The sequence below is a fragment of the Camelus dromedarius genome, chromosome 15 (assembly GCF_036321535.1).
Source record: "Camelus dromedarius isolate mCamDro1 chromosome 15, mCamDro1.pat, whole genome shotgun sequence".
Classification (NCBI taxonomy): domain Eukaryota; kingdom Metazoa; phylum Chordata; class Mammalia; order Artiodactyla; family Camelidae; genus Camelus; species Camelus dromedarius.
In genome coordinates this window covers 33,236,925-33,259,449 of record NC_087450.1, presented here as the reverse complement: position 1 = coordinate 33,259,449, position 22,525 = coordinate 33,236,925, and the positions used below count along the sequence as shown (strand labels likewise).

The 22,525-nt window shown below is 42.9% G+C and overlaps 1 protein-coding gene across 6 annotated transcripts in view; it reads right to left on the bottom strand.

Moving 5' to 3' along the window:
* Positions 1 to 22,525, bottom strand: part of THADA (THADA armadillo repeat containing) — a 286,630-nt gene that overhangs the window by 66,363 nt on the left and 197,742 nt on the right. For all 6 annotated transcript variants that reach the window (XM_010997148.3, XM_064494536.1, XM_064494535.1 and 3 more), the window contains 2 exons: positions 21,692 to 21,807; positions 802 to 896 (listed from right to left, as the gene is read on the bottom strand). In XM_010997148.3, the coding sequence (XP_010995450.2) occupies positions 802 to 896; positions 21,692 to 21,807 (211 nt within the window). The remainder of the gene's footprint in view (positions 1 to 801; positions 897 to 21,691; positions 21,808 to 22,525) is intronic.

Below are 22,525 nucleotides of genomic sequence, written 5' to 3'. Positions count from 1 at the left end.
ATTTACTGAAGACAACAAATCATTGACAGACTAAATGTAACAGAGGAAAGGCCTGGCCTGCTTGTACTCAGAATCTGACTTTGTAATTGTAGCCTCCTTTAGACAGGCCTAATCAATTAGAAGATGCTGATTTTAACCAGTTGCAGGCTCATTACCCTGCATTCCAGTTTGTGTTGATGAAAATCAGTTTCAGTCTGTGGCCTGGAACTCATGTACAGCACTTCCTGCGGCCTCTTATATAAACACATCAAAAAATTTTTTTATTTGGAGTTGCCCCTCTCCCTTTTAAGAAATTTGTGAATCATGATTAAAATAGAACAACTGAAAGAACAATGGGTCTGGGGCCTATACCAGGAAACATACATGACACTAAGGCACATGTACAAAGTCAGAGCTTAAGGTAGGGAGGGGTTGATCCAGGTCCAGAATCCAATGAGTCCACTCAGTTATCTCCACAGAATGGAACAGAATGAACTGAGTTCTTGAAAATGATGACCTTTCAAAGAAAATGCGTGAAATAGGAAAGAACCAAGGTCTTAGAAATACAGAGGGTATGTATCTGAGTAAAGTTCAGACTCTTCCCTGAATGATCAAATAGAAAATAAACTTGCAACTAAACAAGGACAAGTTTCCTTAGGAAGCTTCTAGGAGGGAACCATAGGACACTATGTTTAATTTTGATATGTGGTTAGTCTTACAAAAGTAGAAGGTGGGGGAGTGTGCGGTGGAACCACTCAAAACCCCACCTACATTTCAAAGACCTGTAATCAGTCCAAAATATGATATAACTATGAATCATACCTGGCTGGTTGCCTTTTGCGGGTTTGTCAAGGCAGGAAGTCAACAGGAAGAGAATATCAATATACACAGCTCTGGTCACCAAACATGGATTTTGCCTGGAAAGGTAAAGAACAGAAAATAAATTGATATTTCCTCTCCCTGAGGTCTGGGTCACAAAAAAGAGAAAACGGGTATTTTCTACCAAGCACGTCATGAGGCTTAGGGAGTTGTAACGGCTGCTGAAAATGATGGACAGTCACCAATGGTGAGAACGCACTACCAAGTCAAGTGAGAAAATGAACTCCTAGAGCATCTGGTGGAAGTAGGGGTTGTGCGTGTTAAAAACAGATAAAACTCTATGCTCTGGCTCCAAAGAAAATTAACTGAAAACAAACAAAACCCAATATCCTGTCCCAGTTATTTAAAAACAAGGTGGGGGGAGGGGGAATATGACATGATATTCTATTATCTTCCTCTTAACTGGACAAATTTAGAGGGAGAATCGTTAGTTATGAATATCACTGATCTAGCACTTTGGAGAAGGAGAATTGCACTCACATAAGACAAACCATATTTATGGACTTAAAATAACCAGCTGAAAAAACAAACACATGAAGGCATTAACAAACACAGCAACAGACATTCCTTTCCGAATAAATGAGATTTTTTTTTTCTCTTTTCAAAAATGGAGCAGCTCTTTTTTACTCTTTGAACCACATGCTGGAAAAAGTGGGCTTGGACTTAGAGGGTCTAGATAAAAAAGAATGAAGACTTTCTTCTGAGAACAGGGCTGAAGGTCCCTGGATCTGAGCCTTAGTTCATACTGACCATGAAAAGGGCCCAAATCTCCTCGGTGTGCTAATAATTCAGAAGAAGCAGTAAAAACAGTAAGGACAGATCTGGGTTTGAATCCTGGCTTTGCCACTCAGTATCTCTGTGTCCTGAATCAGATTCCTGAGCTGTACAGTGGAAACACTGTGAGTCACTGTGAGCACTGGAGGTGGTACAGCAAACCCGGAACACCCACCTCGGTGCCTGGCCATGGCAGATGCCCTGTAAGTGTCCAGCCCCTGGCCGGCTCCGCTGCCTCCAATATAAGACGAGGGAACAGCACAAGTTCTGGCTAGTATATTTCCGTCTGGCTTGATCCCTCAATCCATCCTTCTCACTCCCTATAAATGAACAGTTTTACCATTTTCCTAAAGTTTATCCCACTCTATCCTGAAGTGCCTATATCCTAGGGATTTGCATGATTTGCAGGAAAAGCAAATCAGATACTTTTTATTTAAAACAAAACTGTCTTATGTCAAGGTCTCTCTGTGGCTGACCTGCCTCACTTCTATCCCACTGACTTGCTTCACTTACAGTATCTGCTTGTTCCCTGACGCCTACCCTATCGTAACTATTAGTTTATGTGTATACCTCACATTTGGCCTAATTTCATACCTATGCCTGGCCATTTTTAAAAATTAGTTTAAAAAAAAAACAGGTAACACATGCACGTGGTGTAAAAATAATTCAAACAGTACAAAAGGGTAGGCAGTAAAAATTAAGTTCCTTTTCCATGCCCCAACCCTCTACCCACATGTTCTGTTCCCCCGAGGCAACCATGATTACTACTTTCTACAGTATATCCTTCCAGGTACATTCTATTCATTTACAAGCATCTATCTATAGCTACCCACTTGTTTATTTTTATGTAAGTAGTGGTTTACTACATATTAAGTTCTGAGCATTAGTTTTTTTTCACTAATATATTTTAGATGTCTTTCTATTAGAAACAGAGATTTGCCTTATTTGTTAAATGGCTGTGAACTGCTCCATTTCATGGATATACCTGTCCCCTACTGAAATAATTCAGATTAAGATACTTTGCTGAAAACAGTGCTGTAATAAATATATACGTACATTAGTTCTGTGCATATGAATGAACTCAGAGGAGAAATTCCTAGAAGCTGAATTGCTGGATCAGGATACTTGCACATTTAAAATTTTGCCTGATTTTGGTAAGATACTCTCCAAAGAGACTGCACCAACAGTGTGTAAGAACCCCCCTCAACCCTGACCAACACTGTGCATTATGAAACTTTTTGACCTTTGCCAAGACCATAAGTGAAAAACAGTATCTCACTATTTTAAATCACAATTATAAGTGAGGTTCATTATCCCTTCATATGCTTTTCAAAAACAATATCTGAATTTCCTTTTCTATGAACTGTATTCAAACCTCCTGTTCATTATATGTTGTTGGTCTTTTCCTTATTGATTTGTAGAAGCTTTTTGTATATTAGGGAAATCTGCCCTTTGTCACATGGGTTGTAAATAAGCTTTTGCAGTTTATCATTTGTTTTTTAACTTTATTAATTTTTTCAATTCAAAAATACTAGTGTTATATAAATATGCTAATATTTTAATTTATGTTTTTTGGGTCTTATGTTCACAAAGTCTAACTCTTCTCCAAGATAGATATAGATAAATATTTTTTTAATTTCCCATATTTTCTCCTAGTACTTTACAGTTCCATTTTTTGTTGTTGCTAACATTCTGATCTTTTTGGAATCCACTCCCCTCCCTATCTTACCCCTACCTTTTGTCTCTATCTAATTTTCCTCAGGTCAGTCACAACTTGACTTGTGATGTTGAAGAGTCCACAGTCTGAAAACATCTTTACCAGTATCATTCCCAGTTCTAGCACTTCCACTGTTTAACAGGTGGAATATCCCCCTGCCCCTACCACCCCCCAAAGAAAGGGCCTTTCAAGAACGCAAGCAAGAAAAGCCAATGCAAGGGGTTAATGAATTTATCGGATATAAAGCATGGGGCTGAATAAATAAACTGCCGGCAGATAGCAGGTGGAATGCCTCCTGGGCATCCAGCTTTGAGCTCGATGCTGGGAAGAGAAGAGACCTCAGAGAATTCTGTCTAGTTATGGAGACAAAAATAAAGACAAGCTTTGGGACGGGATGTAAGGAGTTGAGAGAAAGAACATATTAGGGTGGACTGGAGAAGTAGCAAGAACTCATAAAGATGTAATTCCAACTGGGCTGTGAACGATGGGAAGAATTTAGATAGAAAAAGTTGATGAGGAGGGGCATTCTGAGAGGGCGCAATATGATGTGGGAAGAAATTAGTTTGGCTTGTCCAGGGACCCGGATAGACCAGCTTGGGAAGATTAGAGAATGTACTGAGAAGGCGGAAACAAGAGCGAGGCAAGCCAGGCTTTCAGGAGATGGGCTACTCTGTGCTCACTGGTGCTCCTTAGTGCAAAAATGTACTGCCAACGCCCATTTGGCCTTGTAGAGACCGAGCTTCTCACCCTAGATGTTTCTGTGCTTTTAGAGCCACACAGAACCAAAAAGGAAAGTTTTTGGGAAACCAATTTGACTTTCAAGTCTGGTGAGAAGCCTAGTTTCCATGAGATTTTTAGCAAAGTTAATGTATTTTTAAAAATTCCTAAATGAATAGAGGGAAGGTTGGCAATCTCTACAGCCCCCTGCCAGGCCAGGCTGAAGTGTTCTGCATCTTCTTTTGGCCTGGCATAGGCTGCCGACCTTGCTGGCCTCCTGGGACGCTGCAGGGACCACTCTGACTGCTCCCATAACCCTGAGGCTCTGGGCCAAGCCTGATGTAGTCAACAGATCATGGGAGGATCCCTCAAATGCTGCTGCTTTTGATTCCAGAAGAGAGCTCTGGGGCCACAAAGGAGTCCATCCATGGCTTCTCCTTTGAGACTGACTCAGAGAGAAATTCTGGCCTGGAGCCCATTGTTCAAGGCTCCACCCTCGAGGACAGCCACAGCCACGGCCACAGCCTCATAACATCCCTGTCTGGAATCAGAGTTGGGCTTCACTCTGAACTGGCTTCTAAGTCAGGAAAATAATTTTTTTCCTCTTTCTTTTTCCCTCGCTATTACTTGGTGTTTGTTCTGACTTGGAAATGGTACACTGTGAGTTCAGGGTGAGCCAGAGGTTTGTTCTCAGTCTGTCAAGCCACTTGGATGATGGGAATAAAATCCTGGGAAAGAGCAAGCCAGCTGGACAGGAAACCAAGCCACAGGGTTTTGGTGGGCTTGGGGATTTTTTTTCTTCCCCCAAATGGAAAAATCCTGGCATGGGGCATGGTATAATGAAGATTTACAACGTTCAAAAAAAAAAAAAAATCAGGAGTGGTCAGGGTCTAACAGATGGGCTGAAAAACAGCATAATAGTGGCTTCAGAAGGAGTAGCAGGAATCAGGTACCATGAGGACTAAGTAGACATATATAAAATGAAAGGAAGGGCTTGTTAAAATTCTTTCTTCCACTCTTTTTATCATTTGTCCCTTGACAAATACCCACCCAAAAACCTGATCTCTGAACTTCATTAAACCTCCTGCCCTCTATCCTGGAAGCTGGGGGAGGCAGAGGCAGGGCAGAGAGCGCCAGGCTTCCCAGACAAGTCCACAATGGCCCTAGTGTCTAGAGGACAGCAGGAGCTCTTGGGAAGTCTGTGATAAATTATTCACTTCTTCGGTCCCTTCCGGAATCCCAGTGGCTGCAGAGCTTTTTAACTGAAGCCCATTCATTCAGAAAACATTTACTAAGAGGTTACTGAGAGCCAAGAATAGTGCCAGGGTATGGAAATGTGAAGATGAAATGATTCAGTAACACAGTCACTGCCCTCAAGGAACTTAGAGTCCTGAATAGTGTTTTCAAACAGTAGGTTATGACCCATTTTGTTAGTTTTGAAATAAACTAGTAGGTGGTGACCAGCATAAGAGAAAGAAAGGAAGGAAGAGGAAGAGAGGATGGAGGAGGAAGGAGAGGGCTAGCTAGGGAAGGGAGGGGCAGAGGAGGAAAGTATAGTCAGAGTGCCCCAAAGTATTGGGGTAAGCATCGTTCCCTTAAATTGTTTGTTGTATACAGGATTTCTATGAAATCCTTGCCCAGAATGGATTTTTAATAAATTATCTTTGATGTAAGATGTAAATAATTTATAAAATATAATACTTCTTTAGTAAAAATATTGATTGATTTGGTCTAACTCCTTTTTTTTCCTTTTCCAGGTAATAAGTCACTCTCCTTATACTGAATATTAATACAGTCAAGCCTAATAGTAAATGATGGTAGATGTGTCGAAAGCTAATGCTCCTGAAATGAAATATGCTAAAATCTTAAGTAAATTCTCTCTGTTGCATTTTTTTTCACAGACTGTTCATATCTTATACAGACATTAAAATTTCAAACTATGCAAGATTTTATACATATGTATATTTGTGTATGTATGTGTGTACACACACACACAGAGTACAAAGATACATATTAAGTCATCTGGAAAATGTATTTCTTGTTGTGAATTGTCAAAAATAAAACCTTGGAAGCCACTAGTTTAACAAGAGAAACACACAACCAATCATTTGGTACAACGGGTGCCCAAAGGAGGGGTTGGCAGAGGGAAAATTAAGGATGGTGAAGAGAGAAATGCCTTGGTGAGTCAGGAAGTGCCCTGGCAGAGCTGGGGTATGAGGAGGCGTCCAGCAGACAGACCATAGGCAGAATGACCCCAGCAGAGGAAGCAGCATGTCCAAAGACTATGGCACGTGACATATTTGAAGAATAACAAGAAGGACAAAGGGGATGTGGAAGGGGAGGGACAGCAGGAAATGACAGAATATGGGTGCCATGCCCAAAATGGGAGTGCTTAGGAGTGAACTCTAAGAGCTCCAAAAGCTCTGAAGAGTTGAAGCCTAGAGGGACCCCATTAGTCCAAGTCATACTGGAGGGCTGGGCCCCTGCTCGCTAGTGTGAAGCCTTAATGGGCCCCCTGGAAGAGACAGACAGTTCACTTTGGACATATGAAACTCTTCCAGATGAATTCACTGCCATCTTCACAGGGCTGAAAATAGCTATTTTGGCTTTAGGCTGCTAGTGTCTGTTAAGGTCTCTAAGTCACGAGACCGTATGTGGACTTCAACAGAGTCAAGGTCTAAGGTCATTCCAGTCCCTAGGGAACTGCTCCCCCAGAATCCTGATTAGACTCATGGCTTAACTTTATTAATCTAGAAACCTTTACTAAGCACCATGGGTAATATCCTACTTGGAACAGAAATGGAGGAAGAAGCCAAGGTTCTGGCCTTGAAGAGCTTATGGTGTTTGTGTGTGGTGGTGGTGGTAGGGGGTGTATGTAGAGAAAAACAAAATACATAAAAAACAATCAGAGAGAATATCATGGAGGAGGGGTCTGGAGACATGGAAGGATCTGGCCAGTGAATGGACAGAAGGAATTCCAGGCCAGAGAGTTCACTAGAGCAGATACAAAGGTGGGAAAATGCTTGCCACATGCCGGGAAGAATGAAGACCAGAAAATCAAACGGGTGCAGCCGACAAGCTCAATGGCTTAGAACCTGGGTCTTGAGTCCTAGCTGGGGCCCACTGCAGCCCATCACGAGCGCCTCCTCTACTCTGGGCTCCCACGCGGGCTCACTCCTCCTCAGATCACCTCTGTTCTCGTCATAACAATGACCAAGCACTAGCCACCTCTTACTGCGGAGAAAGCAGGGGAGTTCATGAAGCAGTATCCTGGGGTCCACCTCCAGGCCTGAAGGAGGCTGTAAAGAAGGAAACCAGAAAAAGAGAGGGAAAGGAGGCGGGGAGAAGGCAGGTGAGCAGGGGTGCTTGGTCAGGGGGAAGAGAGGGAGCGGGAAAGCAGTAGAAGAGGGAGAGGAGAAGAGTGTAATGTTCCCATGCCCTGCCACGGTCCCCTTGCTTGTCCAGCCACACCATGTTCTGGATTTAAAACTCACTTCAAAGCCTGTCATGTAGGAAACCTTCCCTGACTAACCATCAGAAAACAGCCCCTGAGGACAGTCTGAAGGGCCGATTTGATGGGATTATTTCCTTGCCCTTCCTTTGGTCTCCCAGAGATCCCGCTGGCCATCTTTGTAGTCTGAGGCAGTGTGAGACCCTGCAATGGAACAGCCCGCAGACCAGACGCCACCTCTCCTTACATTTGGTTCTAAAAGGAAGAGCTGCTGTGGTTAGGAGCCAGGAGGTTACTGCTTTGATGCAGGACGCATTAAGTCATATAAATGTGGAAGTGTAAATGAAATAAATAAAAGGAGCCCGGCTCTCCCTTCTGATTTCCATTTTTACCACAGCCCCCAGCCAAGCAACCATCACATGGCATTCTTGGAGAAACAATAGGGGATCTGTTTAAACCAAGATGCCAAACGGTCATGAATTGCAGAATATATATTTTTAAACAAGTAATTTTCCCCCACTGTAAAATCCAGAACTCAGATCTGCATGCGGGGCCAGCTGGCAGCAGCATGCAGGGCCTGGCTGGCTACCCGGGACTGCTCGTTTACCTTGCCCTCCCCCAGGGGAGGGGAGGCGGGTGACGGCAGAGCTGCATTTTTATGGTATGTTCCAACTTCCATCCAGCCTTTCTTGGTATGGAGCTTTGCAAGTGTTTATACTCACACTCACACATATAAGCTGCCCCATAGGCCTACTACTTGGATTTTCCTTTTAAAGTGAAGCCATCTTCACGCCCTGCTCTGGTGATTGACCAATCTGTACGGAATTCTTACCAAGTTGCCACGCACAAAGCAAGAGACCATGAGCTGTGAGTCTGTCCAGAAAGAGACCAAACGTCCCAGCCATGTGCTACAGAGCACACGGGGCTGCCCCTGGAAAGACAGCTTTTGTTCCTCAGCGATGGAATCTGTGAAAACAGAGGGCCTTAACCACTTTACCAGGCAGTCTGCACAAGGCCCTGGCCTGCCTCTAAGTTCAGGGTCCAACCACAGCCACCTCTGCTTCTCTGGGTGTGCCGCTGCTCGGGAGGGAGCCCACGAGCTCAATGCCAAGGCTTTGCCTCTCCCTCCACGAAGGCTCACCTGACTTTTCAGAGGCCCCCCCCAGGGAGCCTCCTACACCCCCAGCGGCCCTCATATTTTTCCATCTTTCTATTAGGCATCTTTTTCTCATTAATGTACTAACACTCAAGTTATGTGTAGAGAATGAGGAAAAAGAGACCTTGTGTGGGGCATGGGATTTGTTCAAAGCCTGAAGAAATCGTTTTAGAGGGTGTATGTTTTTTATTCCTTTTATGAGAGATGCATGTTTCCCCCGCTCTGTGACTTGTTTAAAAGTAAAGTTTAATATGCTGCCGGAGAAATTGCTGGTTAATAACTTAATAAGCAATGTGCTAGGAATTATGGGAGAAAAGAAGTATCCAGGAAAGCTTTTATTGTACAGTTTGGGTCTTGGAGGATATATAGCTATAGTTATTATATAAAATGCTAACACAAGTCTCCTTTCTTTTCAAACCATACTTTCTCCCTAGAATCATAAAAAAAAGGATATATGAGGGAGGTGAATGAAAGCTTCTAGAAGCTGCATGAGAAGTCTGCATGTAGGTCACAGGAGAGAATTTCTAACAGTACCGTGCTAATGTGAACTTGGCAAAGCACACGCTTGGAAATTAGCCTGGGCAATAATAACAATAATATCAATTGCATTTTATTAAAAGTTTTGTCTTCAAAAATATTCTTATTTTATCTTCATAAAATTCTTAAGGGAGAAGAAAAATAGACATTATTATTCCCACTTTTATAAATCAACAAAGTAGCTCACGTAGCTCAAGTGACCTACCCCAGATATCAGGGCAAAAACCAAGAATAGAATCAAGGTTTTCTGGACAAATTGTATCTAGGTGTCCCAAACACAATCAGATGAAAAGTGAGACGCTGTGCCGAACAACTAGATTATTTTGGTTTGCAGCCACATGCTCTGGTGTTGTGCCCTGGTAGCCAGTCTAGGGAAGAGCAAGGTTCCAAGCACAGCTGTTCTCGTGAAGGTCAACATAAAAGCCTGGTTTCAAGATGGCCAATGACGTTGATAAAGACTTAATCATCCGGGGGGAGGGTACAGCTCAAGTGGTAGAGCGCATGCTTAGCATACACAAGGTCCTGGGTTCAATCCCCACTATCTCCTCCAAAACTAAATAAGTTAACCTAATTTAATTTCAGTTTTAGTAAACTAAATAAGTAACCCCCCCCAAGACTTATCTAACAATAAATATTCCCTATATTTACTTAGCTCTTTTTATACTTGCCTACCCATTACTCACCACGTCCTCCCCTACCCTCATCTATTTCCCATTTTAGAGCTTCCAACTTAACAGATAAAAGTGGAGGCCCAAAGAAGTTAAGAGGCCAGACATCACTGGCTAGCAGCTGAGCGGGGGCCAGGACCCTCGGGCGGACCCCGCCTCCCCTCCACCTCAGTGGTGTGCGTTCACAGCTAGAGCCTTTTCTCTTCACCCAGCGCCGCTCAGAGGGACTCTCCCCGTGGTCACGTAGAACACAGGGCCTTTGGGCTGATGAGGGTCCCTTCTGGCTCAAAGGGGAATATGTTCCTCAGTGCATGTGGGAAGCTCTTTCCAGAGGCCTGCAGGCCAGGCCAACCACTGAGGAAGCCTGGGCATCACTGGCAGCTGAGGGGATGAAGGACGGTGCAGCTTCAGAAGGTCTCTCTCAAAGCTGCTCCCTTGGCCCATTCATGTAAGACCTGCCCACATGCCCCACAAGCCATTCGAGGGCCGGCCTGAAGCCTGGCCACACAGGACAAATGTACCAGAGCTGAGGACACAGGAGCAGGAAGCTGAGTGAGGCCTACAGAAGTGCTCCCAACAGGTCTGAGAAAACCAGCCCTTAAGTTACTGACTTCAGTTAAAGGCACCGCCTCCAGAAGATCACTGCTGAGAACGACCCAGAGGAATGAACTTATCTACTTATTAGCACTTGGTAACACGTTAGCATGGGCTGTTGGTAGCACCACGCAGCAGCCAGCCAGATGAAAGCGGATTTCTGAGGAAAGGATCTAGAAATCATAAATTTTGATGGCAAGAAAGTTTAGTGCATGGGGCCCTGTCCAAGGAGGACAGCCTGTCAGAAAGGGCCTTGGGCAGCCCAGGGGCCTGAGGTAACAGTATTTTCTATGAGGATGATCAGGTTGCAGCAGAGGAAGCAGGTGGATCAGAAACAAAAATCAAATGTGCTGTTAACATCCCTAATCCGGGCTACCTTCAGAGCCAGACACATCTGTCAAGTACGGAGAAGTCACCTGCTCCCTTGTGTCTATTTCCCCGTCTACAAATATTGGTTTGGATTAGATCCTTGTTTTGAAATAGGGATTCAGGGTGCTCTTCTTAGTCCCTTTTGGGGCTCCCAATGGCTGAGAAGCTCTGTGGGTGGGCCTCCAGGCCCCCATCTCAACTTGCACCATATTTGCCGTCTCTATTATCTTGAACATCTTGAACTTCCACTTAAGCTTCTGTTTGAAGAAAGGATTCCACTGGATTAGATGATCTCTAAGTTCCCTTTCCTGCTATAAACTCCGTGGTTCTACAGTCCTCTTAGCAATGCTGGGCAGACAATAGCCATGCAGTCTAAAATGCACACAAGCAGCATCTCTGTTCCCGTTACTAGCTGCCCAGGCAGGCAACAGGGGCTTCCAAGTGCCAGCCGGAGCTGGTCAGTTGCTACTAGGGAGCTTTTATTAACCTCCAGGAGGGCTGGGAATTTTGCTGATCATTGAGGGAGGCTGGAAAGATTTAACATACTCCTCAGTGTATCTCTTGTGCACAGAGACAGCAGCCTATTTACCAGTGTAAGCCTGAGCTTACTGACTTCCTATGAACTCTTGGATCAGACCCAAATTCCTCTGGCTGACATTTAAGACCTGCCATGACTGGTCTCTTATCAAATCTTGCACTGATCTCCAAACACACCATGTCTTCTTCGGCTCTATCCCCTCGCTGGTCCACAATACATCACATGCATCCTCCCCAGCATGCCACTGCACATGCTGTCCGCCATCTTGCCTGCTCCTTTCCCACCACTTTTGATGTTTCTGAATCACACCCATGCTCGAAGACCCAGTTCAAATACCTAACTCCCCTTGAAAGCCTTCCCTGGCTATCTCAGTCCACGCTTTTTCCTGAATTCTTATACTTATTATATGTACTACAGAACTAGAATTCTGTATGAATGTCACCGTTGGTTGTTTCCCATGGATAAGCTCTTTTCAACTAGACTGGATCATAACTAAACTCTGACAAGACAGATTCCATTTTATATGCCTAAAGTGGTCCCCATGATGCTGAGCATCGTGACTAAGATCCCTTCCTTTGTACTTGGGCAATGAGACCTTCACAACTTACTTAGCAACATAGGCTCTATATGAGTATAAACTCACTTGATCTCCTATTGATTTAACATTATCTACCAGTTAAATCTCACCTAGCCTTTAAAGACTTCTCCCTTCTCCTAGGAGACTTCCTCAACATTCCAACCCCCACTAGCTGGCTCCTGTAATACACTTTGACCTCATTCCAGCATTTATCAAATTCTTCCTTGTTTACAGTTAATTAAATCCATACCTGTCTTATTCACGTGGTTTTTGAAATAGGGACCATATCATTCATCTCTATATTCCCCACTGTGCCTCCGACACTGCCTTCTTTGTACTATGTGTGAATCTGAACTGGCTTGGATTAATTGGGAATGGCTCAGTGAAGGTAACCAGGGTGCTCATTTACTTAAATGATGGAACATGTCACATTCTAGGGGAAAAAAAACCCCCCACTATATTAGAGTTTTACATAATATTATGAAAAATGTGTTGAGGCCATTTAAAACCTGCATCCCTTGCAAGCTGGGCAATGATATCATTACCTGAATCTTCCAATAGCAATACCCCAAGAAGCCAACGTCTACATGTGGAGCAAGATGGAGATCCTGAGCCCTTTATCAAACTAACTACCATCTCCAGGTTAGGTTTGCAGATTTCCATATTTAAAAAGTAGAAAGTTGGGGGTTGAATTCTTGATGTGCAGTTGCATAAAAGAACTATTTTTATTTCTCACTGTAACATGAAGAAGCTTTGATCTCGGGCAACATGCTCAAAGGCTCAGTTTAACACACTGATCACTTCTGACTGCTTTTACCTGACTGACTTCCATAAGCTCAGCCTGTCAACAAGAAATACCTCCTATATTCTCAAGCTTCACTTCTTAAACAGCTTATTCCTTTAAGACTTGACATATTTTTAAAAGGAAAAGCTAATGAAGAAAATGTTTTTCACCTTGTCCATTGGTTTGGGTTGAAATGTGCTAACTTAATGTTTCTCTCTGTTTTTAAAAAATACAAACAGGATCTCATCCCGAGATATCATGACCTTGAACATTCCTGAGAAGTCTGAAAGGGAAGCAAACAAATGTCAACACGCTTGGGTCTAAAATACACCAACTTCATTTCTCTCATCATTCAAATATGCACGAGGCTCAGAGAGACTTTGAATAGGCTGAGCTGGGGGATTAAAGAAGGATCCCGATGAGAATCTCCCTCCCCGGTAAAATCTGGAGGTTGAAAGAAAAGCAATTAAAAAGGGGTGGGGGAGTACTGGGAAAACTTTTATTCTGAAAAAAAGAAAAGGAGCATAGAAGAGACAAACCAAAAGCAAACCCAACCCCCAGCAATGCCTGGAAACTTGCTATGTAAGTAACCATCCCTGTTAAGACTTGCTTCCCTTAAAGTTTTGGCAGGGACCACAAATGATAGCCTTAAAATGCCACATGATCATCCGAGTATTTTAACAATCCATCTCAGCTGGACTCGTTTCAGCAGCATGGGAGTGCAACGCAACCTGCAACTGTGGCAAAGGACTGAGGCCCCTCCGAGGAGTTGTAAAAGGAGGACCTCTTCCTTGGGGAGGGAACCAGTCCAGGCGGCATGAGGGAATTGGGAGGAACTAAGGGACAGTGGGAAAATGCAATTGGACCTAAATCCCAGGATTTCTGCCTGGGAAGTGTAGTCTCTCGTGTGAATAAATCTGGTGGTTAGAAAATAAATGCTGTCTTCAGCTGTAAAGCAAAACAGAACCCTAAACCAGGACTTCTGCAGCTGGCCACAGAACCTCCTGGGGCAGAACTGGGATTGCCACACAAAAGCAAGCCCTAGCTTTGTCTCTATAAGCATATTTTCCTTAGATACTTAAATCCCAGGCCTTCAAGGAGCATACCATCTCGGCTTAGTGGGGTCCAGTAAGAATGAAGGAAAATGGGGAGAACAGATTAGAGTATGGATAAGGGGTGGACAGGGAAGGAGATACAGAAGCGACTGGACGTTTAAGTACCAGGGAGATGGAGGAGTGAATAGGGGGTGTCAGGAGCACTGGTGGGAAGCTGCATAGGGGAGTGGATGGGTCATTCAGTTAATACTTTTTGCAAATAAGAATTACCTTGGGGTAACATACCATTAGGTCCAGCATGAAGAGGAGGTCCACAACAAACATAAGCTCCTTCCATCACCTCTTCCCCAATCAGCACTGTTTTATTCAAACATTTATCTCCCAAGTTTGCTTTCCTAGTGACCTTGGGACCTGCTCTTGTATTCCTGAGAGCCTGTTTTTCCCACCAGAATATCAGCCTGTTATTTTCAAGATGATAAATATGCACTGCATGTCAACAAAGCCTGTGTCCGACCCCAGGCACTGAGTCCATTAGGATGGCTGCCCGAATCAGGGAGTGTGGACTCCCTACAGAGAGCACTGGGGCCAGGTTGTCCCTCAGTGCAGGTCATCCCAGGTGGATAGGGAAAGAATTCTGGGCTTACTCCTTCCATAGCCTCAGCATCTCCTATGGCTCCAGGCACCAATCATAAGCCCTGAGACTGAGGGTGTAGAGGTGGGAGTATTTCAGGGGAGGCAGCAGGATGATCACAGTGGCTGACTCTCTGACCCCTGAGCTTCAAAACAGGTACTGTCTCTCAGAACCAGCAGTATCAAAATCACCTCGGAGTTTGTCAGAAAAGCAGAATCTCAGGCTCCACTCCAGACCGACTGAATGGGAGCTGCATTTTTTTTTTTTTTTGAGCCTTCATTTTAAGGAGACCCCCACAAAATGACTCGTGTGCACATTAAGGTCTGAGAAGCACTGTTGTAGACAATGCTTAAGATACCACCATTCAAATCCCTGACATAAAAACACTGGATAGATGGAGGGAACGTTGTCCAGTAGAAAGAGCCTGACAAGGAGCAGGGAGTTAAGCCCTGAACAAACATTAGTTATTGTCAGGTAGCTGTACCTGGTCTGCTGCGTGAAAATGGGCAAATCCCCTGACCTCTCTGGGCTGCACTTTCCCAAATGCGTGGGGATAGGAGGGGACTACAATAAACTTGATGACTCTTTCTAGGTCTGTGATTCTATTTGTCAAGACCCTGTTCTGTTGTCCTCTCTACACTGAAGTAGGGATTTTAATAAGTAGTTGCTATATTTAACATAGGTTGGCATACAGCACGGCTTAATAAATATTTGTTGAGTGAAGTGATACAAGTGTAGTCTATTCTATTTAAGCCTCACCACAAAAAATGAAAATATGCCATGAGCTTCCAGGACAACCAACCACACCAGAGTATCAAGTTTAAATGGCACTTCTGAGGGCAACTGACCTGTCTTGCTAAGGTAGCTTTTAAGCAAACCAACCCCAGAAATTTGCTCTTATGTGAAACTACACAATGGCAAGGACCCTCACTCTGGCACGCCTGTGGAGCTGAATTTTCATGGTTACATCTCCTGGGCAGTAGGCTGGAGGAACAGTCATTCCCTCTTTCTTGACTCAATCTCTGGCAATTGGAAGAACTGCCAACTGTCAGAAGAAAAATACAAGTGCCCTCTAGCATGCCTGCTCCTCCTTCACCCTCTCCCTTAAGGAGCTGGGAGGCACAAGAATACACAGGAAAACATCAGTAGTTCTCAGTCTGATGGCATTTTAGAATCTCCTGGAGAGTTATAAAACTACCAGTGCTTGGGTCAGACCTTCAACCAAAAAATCAGAAATTCTGGAGGTGAGGACTGCAGCCATTGGCACTAAGAACTACTGCCTGGAGTGAAAACTCACCATCGGTCAGTCTGGTACTTAATAAATGCCAGTGCCAAGAGTCACAGACTTCTCATGTGGGAGCTGGGCAGGTTACCTCAAGAGGGCAGTGGCTGGGAGGAGACAGCAGGCAAGTACAGAGAGTGTGTGCTGTCAAGAGAGGGAGGCCAATACCTAGCAGTCATGTGGGAATCCGGGCCTGGTGATGCCAGATCTTCTGGCTTTTCAGAAGAAGCTGGGAATCCTAATCTACTGTGAAATTTACTGATTTTTAAATGCCAGTAACTGATTTATATATATATATATATATATATATATATATATATATATATATATATATATATATATATATATATATATATATATATATATACCCTGCTCGAGTCAAACAAAACATGCCTATGGCCAATTTAATCCAATGCATTGTCAGTGTGACCCTCTGGTTGAGAGTGCATAGTATACCAGACCTGAGCACCGCTCTGTGGAGAGCCCAGGGGAAGTTCCTTTACTAAGTTGAGTCAATAAAATGCTAACATATGGCAGCTTCTGTGCTGAAATGTAGGAAGTGAAAACTGAAGGGAAAAAAAAACCCCAAAACAAAAACACAACAACAAAAAACCATACTCATTGGACGTATCTGTTAATTCATGCCAAGCTGAAATGCTGACTGTACCAGCTTTGTCTCCCTAATTGTTTTCACTGTAGAAAAGCAGATTTGCTGAGAGAGATTTGAGAAAAGTTAATGAAATAATATTTACAAATCTCCTAATACAGAGCTTGGCACACAGAAGGCATCCAAAAAGCAAAAATTTCCTTCATCTAATTTTTAAGATCTTAGTTAAAATTCTGGTGGAGGTGTCCTGAGCACTGCTGGTGGGAAGATGAACTGACACAACTCTTTTGGAAATCAATACGGCAAAGATCCCTGAAAAATTCTCCTATCCTCTTAACTTATTTTATGCCTGGAAATAAAATCTTAGGCAATAACCCACAACCACACAGAACCTCTCTCTCTTTCTCTTACACACAAACACACACACATACACACACACACAGATTTTCACTGGAATGTTATTTATGACATTAAAAAATGGGAAAGAAACTGAATGGCCAGCAATGGAACAATGGTAAGGTAAACCTAATGACTGATTATTCAGGTGACAGAAATATGTTACCTTTAACAAACGATTTTTCAAAGTTTTTTTTCTTAATACAAAAATAGGCAAAAGCATTGTATTTTTAGAGACGTAAAGATCGTAAAACTAGAAAGAAAAGCAAAGAAATAATTATTATAAAAAGTTAGGATAATGATAACCTCTGAGGAATGACAGAGGACAAAGGGTTTTTGTTTTTGTTTGTAATGGAGGTACTGGGGATTGAATCCAGGACCTGTGCGTGCTAAAAGCACATGCTCTACCACTGAGTTATACCAAACCCCCAAGGTTTTTTGTTTGTTTTTTTTTGTAATGTTTGCCATTAAAATTTTGTTTTAATTGTGATAAAGTAAAGTATAAAGTTTACCATCTTAATTAACCATTCTAAGTGCACAGTGCAGGAGTTCAGGAGTGTTAAGTACATTTACACTGTTGTATCATCAACCTCCAGAACTCTTTTCATCTTATAAAACTTAAACTCTGTTAGTTGAACACTAACCCTTTAGTTCCCTTCCCCCCAGCCCCTGGCAACCACCATTCCACTTTCCATCCCAGTGAATTTGACTACTCTAGGAACCTTACATAAGTAGATCACATAGTCTTTGTCTTTTATGATTGGCTTATTTCACTTAGCACAATGTCTTCCAGGTTCATCCATGTTATACTGTGTTCTAGAATTGCCTTCATTTTCAAGGCTGAATAATATTCCATTGTCCATATATACCACATTTTGTTTACCCACTCATCCATCAATGGATATTTGGGTTACTTCTATCTTTTGGCTATTGTGAATAATGCAACTAGAACACGTACAACTATCTCTTTAAGACTGCTTTCAATTCATTTGGGTCTGTTCTCACAAGTGGAATTGCTGGGTCACATGGTCATTCTATTTTTAATTTTTTGAGGAAACACCATACTATTTTCCATAGCAGCTACACCATAAAGAGTTTTTAATAATAAGAGCAAACACTTTCATGATACTGTTAAGTGGGAAAAGTAAGCTATAATTTACATACATACAGCATAATCTCAATACATTAAAAAAAAAGCTTAGGAAAAAAGATTAAGTGGCTGCAGCATACATAAAACTGTTAACCAACAGTAGTGGGTTCCACTGGATGTTGGTAAGAGTAGACTTATATTCTCTTCTTTTCTCTAACTTTCTATGATAAGTAGACACTACACTGACAGTCAAAAAAAAGGGGGGGTGGGAATTCAGTAGGACACATTTTTCTTCCTGGTTATCACATCATCCATCGCATGGAGTCTGATAGTCCATATAGTTCACCACATTTACTAAAAGGAAACACACACACAGTTTTTTCCTTTTATAACCAAAGGCAACGCTAGATAACCAAACTGATTTCTAAAAAATTTTAAGCCCCAAATAATAGTAATTCCAACTCTCAGTCAAAGTAAATAAATCTTTTCTTGTCTCACTCTTACTTGACATTGCTTTTTACAAGTTCTTCCTTTCCAGGCAGGGCCTGTGATCCAGTTGGGACAGCAGAGCTGGAATCTGCACTCAGCAAGGGTAGCAGACCAGGCCATGAGCGGGACTGAGACGACTTCCTCTTCGATGGTGCCCACGGCCAGGGTCTCCAGACCAGCAGCTGACCCCTATTCTCACTTAGTTTCTGGCCTAGGTCAGCTTAGTTTTCCTTCAGTATTTCGGAAACTGCCTTTGCACCAGGAGAGAGACAGTAAACTGGATTGAGGAGAGAGGGATGGAAGAAAAAGGGGAAGGAAGGGACTTGAAGGATTAATGAGCTGATTTCCATAAAGGCTCTGACATCTCGGAATGAAAAGCGGCCTGTAAGAGCAGAAGTCCAGTCCTCTGCTCAGGCTGTGTTGCCAGCTGGCCATTCATCACCAAAAATTCCCCAGCAAATCCATGCCCATTGCTTAATCACCTCATATAAATCCCTATTAATCTTGTAAAGTCAAAACACAAATATATGACAAAAGTCTTTATTTTATGTGCCCTCAATTTCAGGGTCAAAACTTTAAAAACTGAATTGGTCATCCAATGGCTCCAATGAATTTTTTTTAATCTTTTTTTTTTTAGAATTAAAAAACAAATAAATGACACCTTCACTGATGTTTTTGTACTTATTGGACTGAATAAACTCAAGCTAATGATCAAATAAACTGAAGAAGGAAAAAGGTGTTGGTGCTAAAATTTAAACCAACTTTTTTTTTTTTTTTTGCAGTAACATTAATGTTTCATCACTATATTTAAAAGATACAGAAAATCCTTAGTAGGCACAAAGGAACATTTATTCCTCTTTCATTTGTAAATTGCTAGGGACATAAAGGAGCCTCTTTGCAGCAGCGGAGTTTGGAACACCCAGCACTGTGATGCCTTTCAGGGAAAAAAGGCAGATGAGAATGTGAGGAGGCACTGCTAGGACCCAGAAGGGCTCATCTGAGCCTGGGACTCCCAGCGCCAACAAACACCTCCTGGGATAACACTCTCAGAGGACCGCAAGGACGGGGCAGGCATGTGACAGGCTGAGGCTTCATCACTTACATCCGATTCTATACTTTCCTATTCAGGAACCTCAAGGTTATCCTGTCAGTGATGTGGATAATCCAGAAAAACTGACGCGTGGCTTTGGGAAGAAAGCACTGTGCTCTGGCCATGTGTTTTCCTCCCAAACTCTATTCCAGGCTCTGAACACATCCTGATTAATATGGTAAAGGTGTGTTGGGGAGCAAGAGGAAGCCTGGTGTTACAGACCACCCATGGAGTATAAAGTTCACACTTGGATAATAAAGAGTTGACTGAACTGGAAACATAAAAGTGGCTTTCCTGGACTCTGGGCAAGGAAGGTGGAAACCAAACCGGGCAAATTTCAGTGATGCCTGCCTTTGTTTTCTAGAGCTGGAAAATCATGGAGAAAAATCAGAGCGCGGGAAGAGGCAGATGATGATGATGAAAAGACCGGTTAGAAAATTGTAACAGGGACCACACGGAAAGCCAGGAGGACTTCTCTGGGTGAAGAGGAGGCTGATGGTTCCTCTGTCACCCATCTTTAGGTGCTGCACAGCACGAAGGTTCATTCAGATGGTTGGCCTGTTACTCCGTCTCCTCCTTCCCACGGACTTCCCTGACTTAGGAAGCCAGCAGATGATGAATTTCTATAAGACCCATCAAGGACTAGCAAACTAAGGGGGCAGAAATCCCTTCCTTTAAGAACAAGAGATTCGCCAGCCCTGGATGGAAGCAGGTCTTCCAGTAGGTTGGATTTCCTGACTTCCTGATCCCCAGAAACAATAGCGAGGAGGACCTGGTCTGCTAATTGGTAAACAGATGATAGCACAAATGTGATCACAATTCTCTGTTTCCCTGAAAAAGGCATCTTGGGAAGTTGTCTAAAAGCCTCACAAAAGGCAAATGGTACTGGGCTCAGGGAAGCAGTTTATGGTCAATCAACTCCTCTCTCTAAATAAAACAGAGAAAACAAAAATTGGACTGAAAATGAGAGGCTAACCATCACTTGACTGGTATTTCAGACACTGGAGAATTTCTCCATCGGTATCCTTGGCCAAAGCCATAGGTACTAAGACAGACATGGAGTCTCTTGTTTCCACCCACTGAGAAATTCTTCACTGGCTCCCTTTTACCTAAAGGTTTCCTTTAGGACCTTTCACCGCGTGGCTTTCTTGTATCTCCTCAGCCCCATTCTCTGCCACATGTACCTTATACTGGTTCGATGTCACCCCCCTCCCCTGCCCTGACCCCACTAACCCTTGCCTCTCCTCTGGGCATCCCCTGTACCTCCTACACACACTGGTTATCATACTCACCGCATTCAATGAAAATTATTTATTTACACATCCTTCTCACCTCCTGGATGGGAGCTCCTTGAAGGCAGGACTAGTTCCTTCTCTATCATGGCATCCCTAACACAAAGGCTGTCACGTAGCCTATGCTCAACAAGACCTTGTTAATAACACTGATCTGTGGGCTGCACACTGCCCACTGTTTGCCTGCCTTATAAGTGGGGAGCCCAACAAAAGTGAACACAAGCACATTTTTTGAAAAATAAAAAAAAGGCTGCCATGTTAGACAACCAAGATACTAATTCTTAATCAAAGGTGATATACTCCACTGGACCCGCTCCTGGACTTACAGAGGACACCACGGGGGGCAGGAGGCCCTGGCAGTGATGCTGTCCTAGCAATATTAAGTCCTGAGACACAGATTTTTAACCCAGTGTTACAGGGAAGACTCCCTGTGTATTCGAGAGAAATGGAGAAAATCTTTTTGCTCCGTCTTTCATACAGCAAATGTTCTAAGTTCTAGCAAAAAGTTATAAATGAAATAAAAATATGTGTCCACCTGCCTTTGCCTTGCTTATTTAAGCTACTCTACTACCATCTAAAAAGGCAACTTCCATGTCTTTTTCTTATTCACCTGCGCTGGGCCCCTTTGAGCCTGCTTAAATCTTACACCAGTCTCTCATCTCCAAGTTGCCACAGCACTTAATAATTTGTACCACATGATTTAGTCAATTACTGCCTTTCATTGATACACTGTCTAACATAGGCCTGGCCACATAGCGGGTATTCATGAAAACAAGCTGACTGGTGGACAGATAAAAAGCCATATTAAATGCCCCCCTAGCCACACAGCAGTTTTAGAAAAACTGTCAGGAATATATTTTTCTTTCTTTACCACAACCCAAAGTTCTGAAAAGATAAATACTCCAGTAAGTTTTGAAAACTCATGCCAGTGACTTAGAACTCCCCCAACTAGAAACAGCATTTCTCCAATGTATTCCTAACCCCTGATAACTTGTTGCTTGTGTGGGGTTTTAACATACCTCTTGGCCAGCCAGAGTTTGGCTTTGGTACAAGCTGCGACGTCAGCCAGCTCCTGCTGAAAGTATGTATTCATTCTGTATTTGGAGTCTGAGAAGGCTTGTAACAAATGAAAAACCTAAACCAAAAAAAGAGAAAAAGCAATATCCTGCTGTGAAAATACATTTTTCCTCAATGTTCAGTTCCTCCCTTTTAGGTTTCCTCAAAATATTCCCCAAAGAAAACAGACACCTGCAAACTGTGGCTCTGGTCTCTCTGCAGAAAAGCATGTTAGTTTTGGAGGACGCATCTAGTGGTGAGAAACCTACATCTTTAATTCGTACCTGTGCTCTGGGTTCCCTGTACGAATCCAAAAAAAGGTGACTGCTCTGTGACCAAACAGTCATTTGATATAAGAGCTTTTTAGTTACAAACAACCTAAAGGTGATGCCAGCAAAAAAAATGCAAACATCTTTCTCTATCTTAGCAGTCTCATATGAAAAAAAAAAATGTACTTTTAAAGACAAAATCTTACTACATAGGAGAAATCAATTGTCTGCATGCCTAACCTGGTTTACACATCGGGGTTTATTAGAAGGCTTGGCTACAGAAGCAGACCAAAGTGATGCTTGCCTTTGCAAATACTGGACAGTGATGTTTGTAAACGATTAAGACTTTTTAGATCTTTGCTGAGATGCCAGGAATGGAGGCAGCAATGTGAACACAGCCCACTTTCTTACTCTTACATGACATTATATATTAGAATTAGGCAGAGAAAGACAAATCCTACTGTATCTCTCAAGCTGCCTATATTTAGAACAAAGGCTACAATTCAGCAAACCCGCACAGGCTGTGTG